The sequence below is a fragment of the Urocampus carinirostris genome, chromosome 13 (assembly GCF_059441175.1).
Source record: "Urocampus carinirostris isolate Australia breed hairy pipefish chromosome 13, RoL_Ucar_1.0, whole genome shotgun sequence".
NCBI classification, from domain to species: domain Eukaryota; kingdom Metazoa; phylum Chordata; class Actinopteri; order Syngnathiformes; family Syngnathidae; genus Urocampus; species Urocampus carinirostris.
Window position 1 is genome coordinate 31,392,473 of NC_142361.1, and position 14,380 is coordinate 31,406,852.

The 14,380-nt window shown below is 41.7% G+C and overlaps 1 protein-coding gene across 2 annotated transcripts in view; it reads left to right on the top strand.

Moving 5' to 3' along the window:
* cep68 (centrosomal protein 68) overlaps window positions 1-14,380 on the top strand; it is a 21,914-nt gene continuing 7,534 nt past the window's right edge. Inside the window, exons 1-4 of one of the 2 annotated variants that reach the window (XM_088351952.1) lie at window positions 1-201; window positions 6,792-7,064; window positions 7,167-8,087; window positions 13,331-13,502. In XM_088351952.1, coding sequence (XP_088208078.1) covers window positions 193-201; window positions 6,792-7,064; window positions 7,167-8,087; window positions 13,331-13,502 — 1,375 coding nt within the window. In that variant the 5' untranslated portion in view covers window positions 1-192. The remainder of the gene's footprint in view (window positions 202-6,791; window positions 7,065-7,166; window positions 8,088-13,330; window positions 13,503-14,380) is intronic. The other variant, XM_088351951.1, reaches the window with a different exon arrangement.

Genomic DNA, 14,380 nt, shown 5'->3' on the forward strand with positions numbered 1-14,380 from the left:
CCATTTAAAACAACATAGAATTTGATGTATGGAATTAGCTACAAAATCTAACGTCAGTAAAATATTCAAATGAAAACCAGTCATAGTATCATCCAAAACCTCTGGGTACAGTGGCACGTAAACGCAACACGCTTGCAGGAAGGAGGCTAGCGCAATAATGGACTGTCTATTCATCACAAATGGGAGATTTCAATGAATTTGGTAAGGGTGTGGCGCATTTGTTTGATCTATTTGCCCATCTTTTAATAGACCATCTACTTTAAAAAAAAATCTTCGGTTGACTAAATGCGTTTTGCATCAAAATCAACTTCTGCGGTCTGAGATTTTGGATAAGGTTAGACTTTCATTTCCCCCTACTCATTTTTTTCCCATTATTTTGAAAATACAACGTGGTATTTTCTTCATTATGTTAAAACAATGTGGAAAGTCGTGTTTTTAATGTTGCGACACTTCCTCGGAATGCTGCGCATCTTGTAGTTACATCTTCGTTACTTTTAGCGGTTGCATTTCTGAACTCACAATTTAATATGTTGTTCAATGTTATTGACAGTTACTATGGTTCTTTCAACTCAACTCGAGAATACTCAAGTATAAAACAATGCATACGTGTCATGATCATCCCGTTATTTCACTTCTCCAATGTAAAATGACACGCGGGCGTTGAGGCGAATTTGAACCACGATTGTTTTGCATTGTTAATTAAAGTGTAATCGTGTACAGTGGAACCTCGGTCTTCGACCATAATCCGTTCCAGAACCCTGTTCGAGAACCGATTTGTTCAATCACCGAAATCGATTTTCCCATTAAAAATCATGTAAATCGTTTTAATCCGTTCCAACACCCTGAATGTTTACCATGAATGTTTAACGTAAACATGAAGCTAACCCAGGCTAATCGTAGCGTAATCTTCCGTACGAAAGATTACGCTAACATGAACGTGAAAAAAGGAAAAAAATCAGGTCGTTTACAAGTCATTTAGCACCACAAGTGGCTAGCGCTTCTTTGGAAAGGGGGCTCTGTTCCAACACCCTGAATTTTGGGCTCAGTTCCAACACCCTGAATGTTTACTTCGAATCTTAAAGCTAACCCAGGCTAATCGTACGTTTGCGTTATCGTAATCTTCCGTACGAACGATTACGCTAACATGAACGTGTAAAAAAAATAAGAATTATGAATAGGTTTTCTTACCTTTGTGGTGGTCAGCAGAAGGCGCATGCTGTATTCCCTTAGCAAGATCGGAAACTCGCACACCTCTTTCATATTTAGCTATTATGTCTTTCTTAAAGGCAATAGTTGTACAAACAACTTGTCTTTTTTCACCTGTCCTGCTTGCACCGACCTTCTTCGGAGGCATAGTTAGGGGCTAAAACACTCCGTTCACCGATATTAAAAGCGAAAGCAAAAAGGAAAGTGCGCACGTGATAACAGTTGGTCACGAGGGGTGGGGGCGATCTACACCCGTACGCCACTCAGCATCGCACTCTAGCGTACGCACCACGCATTACCGGCGTTCGAACTCCGAATTTTTGACCGAACAGCGAAGCAAGAATTTCTCAAAATTTTTGGTCGGGCTCCGATTTGTTCGAACGAGAGGCGTTCGAAAACCGAGGTTCCACTGTATATGCTTCGCATTGTTTATCTTCTTAACCCACGCGCCAGGTTTTATTTTGTATGATAAATCAACAAGCTTAAGGATTTTATACATTTGACTCTAAAGGATTTTGTACGATCAAATACAAATTACATTTAAATGCAAAAGATATTCACTGGCTGAGCTGTGGGCGGGGTCAATGCAACCTAGTGGAGAAAGATATTTACAGGAACAGCAGGGAACTGGGACAAAGAGCTGATAAGATAATCAGCACTTTTCGACGCAGACTACCCTGGTGATGTAGAAACGCTCGGGGATGTTTTGACCATTTCAGACATCGAGGTGAGGGGGCTTTCCTGGCACGCCCATGGGAGGAGCCGGCACACCAGCTTGCGGGGGGGAAAAAACGTGGGCCGGGAGAAGAAAGGCAGAAGATCGAGAGGAGGCTTGACGGAGACTCGAGCGGCACTAATTCGGCTAACTCAATGGAGTTCACGTAGTTAAATTATTTAAGAAATTAAATCTGCCCCCGTGCGGAAATGCCGGTCTCTTGTTTATTTCTCCAAGAAATGAGCGTGCATTGTTAGGAGAATATAGGTTGTGTTTGGTTAATGGAGTCTGATAACTAATTCGAACAATTTGGTAAACGGTACATTTTAATATTACAAATCTAACAAAATCTAATCTAAAAGGTAGCCGTATCGTTTGTACTTTTTTTGCAAACATCAGTTCTCATCTCAAAAATGCATGTGGTTTAATCTTGTACCTTAGAATTCTCATCTCATCTCATTAGCTACACCGCTTGTCCTTAGTAGGGTCGCGGGGGTGCTGGAACCCATCCCAGCAATCATCGGACAGGGGACACCCTGAACTGGTTGCCAGCCAATCGCAGGGCACACGGGGACAGACAACTCACTCGCTCATTCACACCTAGGGACAATTCGGAAAGGCCAATTCACCTGAAATGCATGTTTTTGGAATGTGGGAGGAAACCGGAGTGCCCGGAGGAAACCCGCGCAAGCACGGGGAGAACATACAAACTCCGCACAGGAAGTCTGGAGCTGGATTTGAACCCGGAGGTTCCCAAGACATGAACTGTGCCGCACATGCGCTAACCACTGCGCCGCCGTGCTTACCTTAGAATTATGTTCAAGTATTCATTTTAGATACATTTATAAGTGTGATTGAAACTCCTAAACTTGGTGCGATTGTTAAGGGAAAAAAAGCAGAGTTGACTATAGAATTGTAGACATTTTTTGTTTGTTTAACTGCTCTTTGGATTGTTACTATTTTATTTGATTTACTTTTGTTGCCTCTTGTTGCTGGATTAATTATGCTGGGAAGCAGTGACTGAGGCAGGTATGCTCCCCAAAAGATGTTTAATAATATAACCTAAGTACAGACTAACATAACAATTAACGAGAAAAAAAATTGATTTGACCCTAAACTTAACCCCCTACCCTAACCATTACCCCTAACCCTCTCATCCTAACCCCTTATGAAAATCTTTAAACCATTACTCCGAACCCTCTCACCCTGATCCCTTATCCAAATACCTAACCCTTACATCTCTAAGCCTAAACCTTTACCCATAACCCTCTCATCCTAACCCCTAATCATAATCTCTAAACCCTTAGCCCTAACCCTCTCACCCTGACCCCCTTATCCAAATCCTTAACTTTTACCCCTCTAACCCTAAACCCTTATCATAATCTTCAAACCCTTACCCCTTACCCTATCTAACCCCTTATCATAATCTTTAAACCATTAGCCCTAACCCTCTCACCCTGACCCCTTATCCAAATCCCTAACCCTTACACCTCCAACCCTAAACCCTCACCCCTAAACCTCTCACCCTAACACCTGATCACCTTATAATCTTTAAACCATTACCCCGAACCCTCTCACCCTGATCCCTTATCCAAATTCTTAACCCTTACACCTCTAAGCCTAAACCTTTACCCATAACCCTCTCCTCCTAACCCTTTATCATAATCTTCAAACCCTTACCCCTTACCCTATCTAACCCCTTATCATAATCCTTAAACCATTACCCCTAACCCTCTCACCCTGACCCCTTATCCAAATCCCTAACCCTTACCCCTCTTACCCTAAACCCTTATCATAATCTTTAAACCATTACCCCTAACCCTCTCACCCTGACCCCTTATCCAAAGCCCTAACCCTTACACCTCCAACCCTAAACCCTCACCCCTAAACCTCTCACCCTAACACCTGAACACCTTATAATCTTTAAACCATTACCCCGAACCCTCGCACCCTGATCCCTTATCCAAATTCCTAACCCTTACACCTCTAAGCCTAAACCTTTACCCATAACCCTCTCCTCCTAACCCTTTATCATAATCTTCAAACCCTTACCCCTTACCCTATCTAACCCCTTATCATAATCTTTAAACCATTACCCCTAACCCTCTCACCCTGACCCCTTATCCAAATCCCTAACCCTTACCCCTCTAACCCTAAACCCTTATCATAATCTTTAAACCATTACCCCTAACCCTCTCACCCTGACCCCTTATCCAAAGCCCTAACCCTTACACCTCCAACCCTAAACCCTCACCCCTAAACCTCTCACCCTAACACCTGAACACCTTATAATCTTTAAACCATTACGCCGAACCCTCTCACCCTGATCCCTTATCCAAATTCCTAACCCTTACACCTCTAAGCCTAAACCTTTACCCATAACCCTCTCCTCCTAACCCTTTATCATAATCTTCAAGCCCTTACCCCTTACCCTATCTAACCCCTTATCATAATCCTTAAACCATTACCCCTAACCCTCTCACCCTGACCCCTTATCCAAATCCCTAACCCTTACACCTCTAACCCTAAACCCTTATCATAATCTTTAAACCATTAGCCCTAACCCTCTCACCCTGACCCCTTATCCAAATCTCTAACCCTTACACCTCCAACCCTAAACCCTCACCCCTAACCCTCTCACCCTAACACCTGAACACCTTATAATCTTTAAACCATTACCCCGAACCCTCTCACCCTGATCCCTTATCCAAATTCCTAACCCTTACACCTCTAAGCCTAAACCTTTACCCATAACCCTCTCCTCCTAACCCTTTATCACAATCTTCAAACCCTTACCCCTTACCCTATCTAACCCCTTATCATAATCCTTAAACCATTACCCCTAACCCTCTCACCCTGACCCCTTATCCAAATCCCTAACCCTTACCCCTCTAACCCTAAACCCTTATCATAATCTTTAAACCATTACCCCTAACCCTCTAACCCTGACCCCTTATCCAAAGCCCTAACCCTTACACCTCCAACCCTAAACCCTCACCCCTAAACCTCTCACCCTAACACCTGAACACCTTATAATCTTTAAACCATTACCCCGAACCCTCTCACCCTGATCCCTTATCCAAATTCCTAACCCTTACACCTCTAAGCCTAAACCTTTACCCATAACCCTCTCCTCCTAACCCTTTATCATAATCTTCAAACCCTTACCCCTTACCCTATCTAACCCCTTATCATAATCCTTAAACCATTACCCCTAACCCTCTCACCCTGACCCCTTATCCAAATCCCTAACCCTTACACCTCTAACCCTAAACCCTTATCATAATCTTTAAACCATTAGCCCTAACCCTCTCACCCTGACCCCTTATCCAAATCCCTAACCCTTACACCTCTAACCCTAAACCCTTATCATAATCTTTAAACCCTTACCCTCTCTAACCCCTTATCAAAATCTTTAAACCATTATCCTTAACCATCTCACCCTAACCCCCATATCATAATCTCTAAACCCTTACCCCTAACCCTCTCACCCTGACCCATACCTTAATCCCTAACCCTTACACCTCTTACTCTAAACCTTTATTCTCTCACCCTAACCCCTTATCCCTAAACCCTTCACCCCTAACCCTCTAACCCAGGGGTGTCAAACTCATTTTACCTCTGGGGCCACAAGATAGAACAAACATTCTCTCGGGGGCCGGACTAGTGTACTAGAGGGAAAGAAAAATAGAGAAAGAAATAAGACAAAGCGAAGGAGAGAAAAAGAGAGAGGGTGGGACAATAAAAAAGACAAAGGGAGAGAGAGAGAGAGAGAGAGAAGAGAGAGAAGGGAGAAAGAAGAGCGAGGGAGAGAGAATTTGAGAAACAAAAAAGATATAAAGACAAATATTGAGAGAGGGGAAAGAAAGAGAGAGAAAGAATGATATCCAAAGAGAAATAGAGAGAGGGAAGGAGAGAAAAGAGAAGGAAAGAAAGAGAGATTGGGAGAAGGAGAGAAAGGGAAAGCAGGAGAGAGCAAAAGAGAGAAAAGGAAAAATGGAAGAGAGACCAAAATAAGGTAAAAAGACGCAGATGAGAAAGAGGCAAAGAGAAACAAAGAAAGAGAAAGAGACAGAGAGTGAAAGAGAGAGAGAGAGAAAAAAAGGGAGATAAAGAGAGAGAGATACATAAAGAGAGAGAGAGAGATAAAGATAGAGAGAGATAAAGAGAGAGAGGGATAAAGAGAGAGATAAAGATAGCGAGAGATAAAGAGAGAGAGAGAGAGAGATAAAGAGAGAGATAAAGAAAGAGAGAGATAAAGAAAGAAATACAAGTACACCGTCTTTGTGAGAGGCACCTGGCTTTAGCAACATCAAGTGGACGTATTTAGACCTGCAGCTCGTTTTTCTCTTGCGCTTCTCTGAGCGTTGTCTCGCGGGCCGGATTCAATCCCTTGGCGGGCCTGATCTGGCCCCCGGGCCGCATGTTTGACACCCCTGCTCTAACCTGACCCAATATCCAAATCCTTAACCCTTACACCTCTAACCAAACCCCAATACGACAACCACTGGTATCAGAGTCGGTCGATATAAGGAGCCAGAATAATGAAGTGCAGTTGTGGACACTGATTAGGTGCAGGTGGGGACAGTCCAGCCACTCCCCTCAGTTCGGCAGGCCCTATAGTGGGAAAATGTAGTGCCAGATTTTGACGGCCTTACTTTTCAGTTTTGCTTTTCCAAATGTAGATTTTCATACAAGCAAATAAACTGAGTATGGAAGGAAGACCACAATAAGTCTTATATATTTCATGAATTCTTCATGATAAATTAACCTGTGTCTGAAAAAATCATAACATCAATTTCAGGCATTCCCACTCTATTTTTTTCTTTTTTTTAAATGATGGACTCTACTCTTTTAATGCCATTCATAGGAGCTTCATATATCCAATCCAATGGACTTCACTGAACACACCCAGCGTGGGAAGTCAGACTCTCCCGGTAGTCAATGCAAGAGAATGATCGCCACGCACAGTACAAGTGATAAAAGTGGAGCAGAATGGGAGAAAATTCAGTCCCATAAAAGCGTTACCATAGCGCCCGCTTCCAGGTATCTGAGTGACAGGCGATACGTCGTGAGAAAGCCTCTGTTCTCTACCGAGCAATCGTCTATTTTAAAGAAGAATCAGGCTAAGCATCAACAGCGGGTAAGTTCTCTATTCGCATTTTGATTGGCTTTCAATTAAAAGTCTGGAGGAACAGTAACCATTTTGTCGGTGTTGTTGAAAAAGTATCTTCATGTTTAACAGGAAATGCATGCTGATGGTCCAAGCGGGATCAATCTTCAGACCAGGTTGGAAGATCTACCAAAGCCAGAGACTGTTCCCCATAGTTCCAGTGATGTCCCCTCTACTCTAGAATCCAAAGATCATTTTACCTCGCTTGGTGTCCAGAACACAGAGAATGGACTACAGCATGAAAAATCTTTCAATGGATCCACTTGGTCCATCTCCAGCAAAATTCTGGACCTGCAGAAAACAGACTCACCCATGAGGCCACAACTAACATCCACTGTCTTGTACCCAACCACTCTGCAGTTCTATTCCAAGAGAGACCTAAGAAAGGACAGAAAACCAAATAACTCCGTCTTATCTGGGCATTCAAGAAGAGAAATGTCATATCATGAAGCAAACTATTGGGACTGTGCTATCCCTAAGTCTTTGTTAAGAACCTCAAACAGGAACAATGCCTCCTGGGACCCAAACAAGGAGTACCAAGCTATACTGGACTATACCTACCCTCTAAGGCCGGGCCACAGGGACAAGCACAGTCAGCGGGACGGGACTATGTTGCGGCGGGACTCTCTCCAACAAGACATGACCTTTCAGGATTCTGGTATTGAACTTGATCCTGTCTGGAGTAGGACCTTATCCGAGTCGGATTTAAACTTGAACACTGTTCAGACGAAAACCTTGGACGGAATAGAACCGAAAATGAACTCCACCTGTGTGGACGTGTCTGCTATCGAGTCCAGGACCTTCTATCCTGGGTTGCTTTTTGACAGTTTGGACTTGGACCAAGGTGTTGCGGACTGTCAAAGTCCACCTCCTTCCCTGTCTTACAGCCGAACAAGTATTCTTCCTCGGTCCCAATCTGGAGGTGGGGACTTTGAGAAGGAGTTCTGGTCTCTGCCTGATCACCTGGACGAAGTGCGACACCTCACTAAACAGGTTAGTTAGTTAGCATAGGAAACAGATTACTGATGCTCTGATGTACCATATTTCCTGGACTGTTATTCACAATAGCCATAAACTGCTTAGTAAAAAAATAAAAATGACGTCGCACTGGAGTATAAGTCGCATCTTTTTGGTTCTTTTAATCCTCTTCGCATGGTGTGTCTGCAGTATTAAACCCTTCTCGGTTATTTTTACCGGCAGTGATGAAATCATCTACACAGACGTGAGCTCCCCCTAGAGGTCTAGTAGGAAAGTGCATTGTTTCATTGATTGTGGCTTTTTACACAGCACAAAAATCAAGTCATGTTTATTTGTATAGCCCTTTATCACAAGGAGTCTCAAAAGGCTGCACATAGCGTTATTGCACACTACTTTTTCTCCTCTCTCTTTTCTCCCTTTCTTTGCCTCTTTCCATTCCTTTTCCATTTCCTCTCTCCCTTTCTCCATTTTACTCTCTTATTCTTCTCTTCCAGAATTCTTTTTTCTCTTCTCTCTCTTTCCTACTCTTTATCTCTCATTTGCTCTCTCTCTTTAAGATGTCATCGTTTTCTTTTTTTTTGTCATTGTTGGTTGCCACAGTATGGAACCATATTGCATTGGCTTGTCATCGTTCCTTGACGATTAAATGGAACGCCAGTGACTGGACGATGACTCTAATGATAATCAACATCAACAACTAGTTAACAAAAGGAAATAACAAAATATTTTCACAAAAACAATTGTACAAATAGATTGATATAGCAGTAGCAGAAAGTTTAAACTGCCTACCCCCTATTCCATTGTTTTTCCTCACAGAAAAGACATATTCCGAATCAAAACTAGAAAAGGGGAATTAGAAAAAATAAAATACCGTATTTTCCGCACTATAAGGCGCACCGTGTTATAAGGCGCACCTTCAATGAATGATATATTTTTAAACTTTTTCCATACATAAGGCGCACCGCATTATAAGGCGCTATACAGGGAGTGCAGAATTATTAGGCAAATTAGTATTTTGACCACATCATCCTCTTTATGCATGTTGTCTTACTCCAAGCTGTATAGGCTCGAAAGCCTACTACCAATTAAGCATATCAGGTGATGTGCATCTCTGTAATGAGAAGGGGTGTGGTCTAATGACATCAACACCCTATATCAGGTGTGCATAATTATTAGGCAACTTCCTTTCCTTTGGCAAAATGGGTCAGAAGAGGGACTTGACAGGCTCTGAAAAGTCAAAAATAGTGAGATATCTTGCAGAGGGATGCAGCACTCTTAAAATTGCCAAGCTTCTGAAGCGTGATCATCGAACAATCAAGCGTTACATTCAAAATAGTCAACAGGGTCGCAAGAAGCGTGTAGAAAAACCAAGGCGCAAAATAACTGCCGTGAACTGAGAAAAGTCAAGCGTACAGCTGCCAAGATGCCACTTGCCACCAGTTTTGCCATATTTCAGAGCTGCAACATCACTGGAGTGCCCAAAAGCACAAGGTGTGCAATACTCAGAGACATGGCCAAGGTAAGAAAGGCTGAAAAACGACCACCACTGAACAAGACACACAAGCTGAAACGTCAAGACTGGGCCAAGAAAAATCTCAAGACGGATTTTTCTAAGGTTTTATGGACTGATGAAATGAGAGTGAGTCTTGATGGGCCAGATGGATGGGCCCGTGGCTGGATCGGTAAAGGGCAGAGAGCTCCAGTCCGCCACAGACGCCAGCAAGGTGGAGGTGGGGTACTGGTATGGGCTGGTATCATCAAAGATAAGCTTGTGGGGCCTTTTCGGGTTGAGGATGGACTCAAGCTCAACTCCCAGTCCTACTGCCAGTTTCTGGAAGACACCTTCTTCAAGCAGTGGTACAGGAAGAAGTCCGCATCCTTCAAGAAAAACATGATTTTCATGCAGGACAACGCTCCATCACACGCATCCAAGTACTCCACAGCGTGGCTGGCAAGAAAGGGTCTAAAAGAAGAAAAACTAATGACATGGCCTCCTTGTTCACCTGATCAGAACCCCATAGAGAACCTGTGGTCCCTCATCAAATGTGAGATTTACAAGGAGGGAAAACGGTACACCTCTCTGAACAGTGTCTGGGAGGCTGTGGTTGCTGCTGCACGCAATGTTGATCGTGAACAGATCAAAGCACTGACAGAATCCATGGATGGCAGGCTTTTGAGTGTCCTTGCAAAGAAAGGTGGCTATATTGGTCACTGATTTGTTTTTGTTTTGTTTTTGAATGTCAGAAATGTATATTTGTGAATGTTGAGCTGTTATATTGGTTTCCCTGATGAAAATAAATAATTGAAATGGGTATACATTTGTTTTTTGTTAAGTTGCCTAATAATTATGCACAGTAATAGTCACCTGCACACACAGATATCCTCCTAAAATAGCTAAAACTAAAAAAGCCCCACTCCAACTTCCAAAATATTCAGCTTTGATATTAATGAGACTTTTGGGTTCATTAAGAACATGGTTGTTGTTCAATAATAAAATTCATCCTCAAAAATACAACTTGCCTAATAATTCTGCACTCCCTGTAAGTGCATGCTGGTCATGCTGGTTTAAGATCAGGTCATTGTGCAATTTTGTAATTGTAATCCTGTGCAGTTCTTCGAGACATTTTTGAGATTAAGGGCTATAAAAATAAATGTGACTTGACTTGACTTGGCTACAGTAGAGGCTGTAGTTACATTATGCAACAATTAGATGGTGCCGCGCTAAAGGGAATGTCAACAACACAGTCAGATAGGTCAGTCAAACTTTATTAATAGATAACAAACAAGCTTTCCACAACTCCATTCACTCCCAAAATGAATAAACAGCCGTTTTATTATTTTCTCTGAGGTAAAGCATTTTGGTGACACATCTTTAACATTTTTGAACAACAACAAGGCATAACATTTTACTTTTCCTCCATTTAGTCAACACGCAAAAAAACGTCTGATACTGTTATGGTAAATGAAACGTTAGTGCAATCGCAATATAGTGACACTCGTAATGTGCAAAAACAACAAGTACAAAACAATAACAGTAAAGCAATAACATAATAACTGTAAAATGTAAAACGTTGTAGTGGGTTTTACATAATTCACCCATGGAACCATTGTTCAGTTGGCGAGTTCCCAGGGGGACTCTTAATTCTGCCGGCTCGAGCCACGCTCGTGTTCGATTCATTAATGTTGAACTCTCTCGCTGCTGCTCTATTCCCGTGTTCTACTGCGTGACTGATCGCCTTGAGTTGAAACTCTGCGTTGTAAGCGTGTCTCTTAATCGGAGCCATTTCAGGGTCTTTATACAAACGCACAAATAAAAGAGAATCGTTGTTTAATATTTCCCAGTATGCACAGCGCACTTCTTCTACGCGAAAAATGGAGTCGGTGGCTGCTTACCGTAAGTTGCGAGACCTTGTAATTCAATATTGATCCATATATAAGGCGCACCGGATTATAAGGCGCAGTCAGCTTTTTTTAAAAGAAATCAGATTTTAGGTGCGCCTTATAGTGTGGAAAATACGGTACATTTCAGGCCTACCTACAATTATACCTCGAGCGATTCCTACAACATATAATATCCTCAAAAAACTCCCGATATATTGGTATATTCATCGGAAAAACAAATACAGTGGAACCTCGGTTTTCGAACGCCTCTCAGTTCGAACAAATCGGAGTCCGACCAAAAATTTCGAGAAATTCTTGCTTCGCTGTTCGGTCCAAAAATCGGAGTTCGGACGCCGGTAATGCGTGAGTGCGTACGTTCGTAATCTTTCGTACGGAAGATTACGCTAACGCGAACGTACGATTAGCCTGGGTTAGCTTCATGTTTACGTTAAACATTCAAGGTAAACATTCAGGGTGTTGGAACGGAGCCCAACATTCAGGGTGTTGGAACGGAGCCCCCTTTCCAATGAACCGCTCATCACTTGTTGTGGAGACCCGGGTGCTAAATGACTTGTAAACGACCTGATTTTTTTATTTTTACACGTTCATGTTAGCGTAATCTTTCGTACGGAAGATTACGATAACGCGAACGTACGATTAGCCTGGGTTAGCTTTATGTTTACGTTAAACATTCAAGGTAAACATTCAGGGTGTTGGAACGGATTAAAACGATTTACATTATTTTTAATGGGAAAAATGATTTCGGTGATCGAACAAATCGGTTTTCGAACAGGGTTCTGAAACGGATTATGGTCGAGAACCGAGGTTCCACTGTAGTATACGTTTTTTTATATATAGTCCGGAAAATACGCTATTAATTCCGGACTATAAGCCTCTACTTTTTTCCCCAAATGTTCAACCCTGCGGCTTTTTCAGTGATGCGGCCAATTTATATATTTTTTCTAACACCCGCCAGCGGCGCTGGAGTACAAAAGGTAAGATTTAGACCGGTGGAATATATGCGAGTGTGTTGCTAGCGTGTTTTTGAATAAAGGAGCGTAGGACGACGTCTATATGACAAAGTCTCTTTCCCATACTGGGGAAGATTACTTTAATGACGTCAGTTATAAGGAGGAAGATGAGCCAGTTGACCATGATGTTTACAAGTACCGTATTTTTTTTTAACAGACCCGTTTCCTTGTGTTGCGAGCGTGTTCCTAGTAGCGTTTTGCTACCCTTCACAGACACGGTTTGGGATGAAAGTTATAATATTATTATTAAAGCTTTGAAAACTCTCTCGGTGTACCGTCTTTCTTTGTAAATATGTGTAACCATGTATAGTATGTATTTGCAACTGTATATTTTTGTAATGTATTTATTTTAGAGACTTATTCTGATATGTTTTCGACGGGCGAATCAAAAAGAAGGGGCGAATGCAACGGGGGCTGATGGGAAGTGGAGTAAAGATGAGACGTGTTTGTGGACGCAGTGGACAATAGTGGATATATATTTTTCCCACCCTTACCTTTGGAAATATACATTTTTTTTCCTTGGATTATTTTCAACGGGACCCGGACTCTGCAGGTCTGCGTCATATCTTAAGTACCGGTATCATTTTACATTCAATTTGCCGGCTGTTGTTTTTGGACTGTGTACTTCATATTCAGTTACAATTGCAGGACTCAAAGTCGGGTTTGGGTTAATTTCGTGATTGTGTTACATGTTTTAATGTGGGCGCGTGCGGCTTATATACAGGTGCGGCTTGTGTAAGTACAAAGGCGGATATCTTCTTAAAATGTGGTGGGTGCGGCTTATAATCAGGTGCGCTCTATAGTCCGGAATTTACGGTAACTAAAAAAGCTTTTATCTGATTGAAGGTGAAAAAGGTGACAGCAATGCTGAAACGCCCTCTAGAAGTGGACCCTCCCTCAAATCTTCAGACGCCATCACAGCTGGAGTACGAAGTGACCAAAATGGCCGATTCAGAAATGAAGGACCGAAAAACTGAGAAAGGAACAGCTGATATACACATGAATGCGACAAATTCAGGTCAATTTCAAGCACTTTTTAAGGACTTTCAAAGCCAATTTTCCAAATCTCAAGTTCCAATAAAAGAAAAAAATCTGGTGTAGATCATTTAGTTTGCAGAACCATTAATAGATCTGTCATTTACATATGCGATTTTTGATCTTGTTTGTTCATTTTTAGACGTATAATTTTTAGATCTTAAATGTCCCATCAAAGATCCACATTCACTCTGGACTGGATGATGAGGTTTTTATTATTACAGTTTCTGCAAATGGATGAGTCACAACATTAGCTTTTCTGCTGGCTTTGATCTCTTTGATCTCATTGCAGTTCTCTCTGGTAAGACCGCCAACAAAGCATATCAAAGAGCTTTCTTTTCACTTTACATAAAATACATTTTAGAATATCACAATACATTTTTACATCTTTACATTTTAACAAGATACTTTTAACAAGAGATCGTATAGTGGATTTTTAACGTTTACAATGAATTCAACATATATTTCTTTAGTCTGAATTTTAACCAACATCATCCTTTTTTAATGTATATGAGAAAATAGAAATAAAAACAATAATGAGTATAAAAACGGGTACAATTTACCTGCAAATGGATGAGTCACAACATTAGCTTTTCTGCTGGCTTTGATCTCTTTGATCTCTACAAGGGGAATTAATATTTAGTAAAACAGAAACAAAACGAAAATAAACCTAAACAGCTTGACAATATCAATCACATTATTGTGCATGTTGAGAGATTTGTCAGCTGGGGTTATAATGTTTAAAATTAACTTGTTTTGTGGAGCACCAAAAGATGTGTCTTACCATTGCAGTTCTCTCTGGTAAGACTGCCAACAAACCCCGCCTCCCGCTCACATGTCAGAAGCCAAAACCAAACCCCA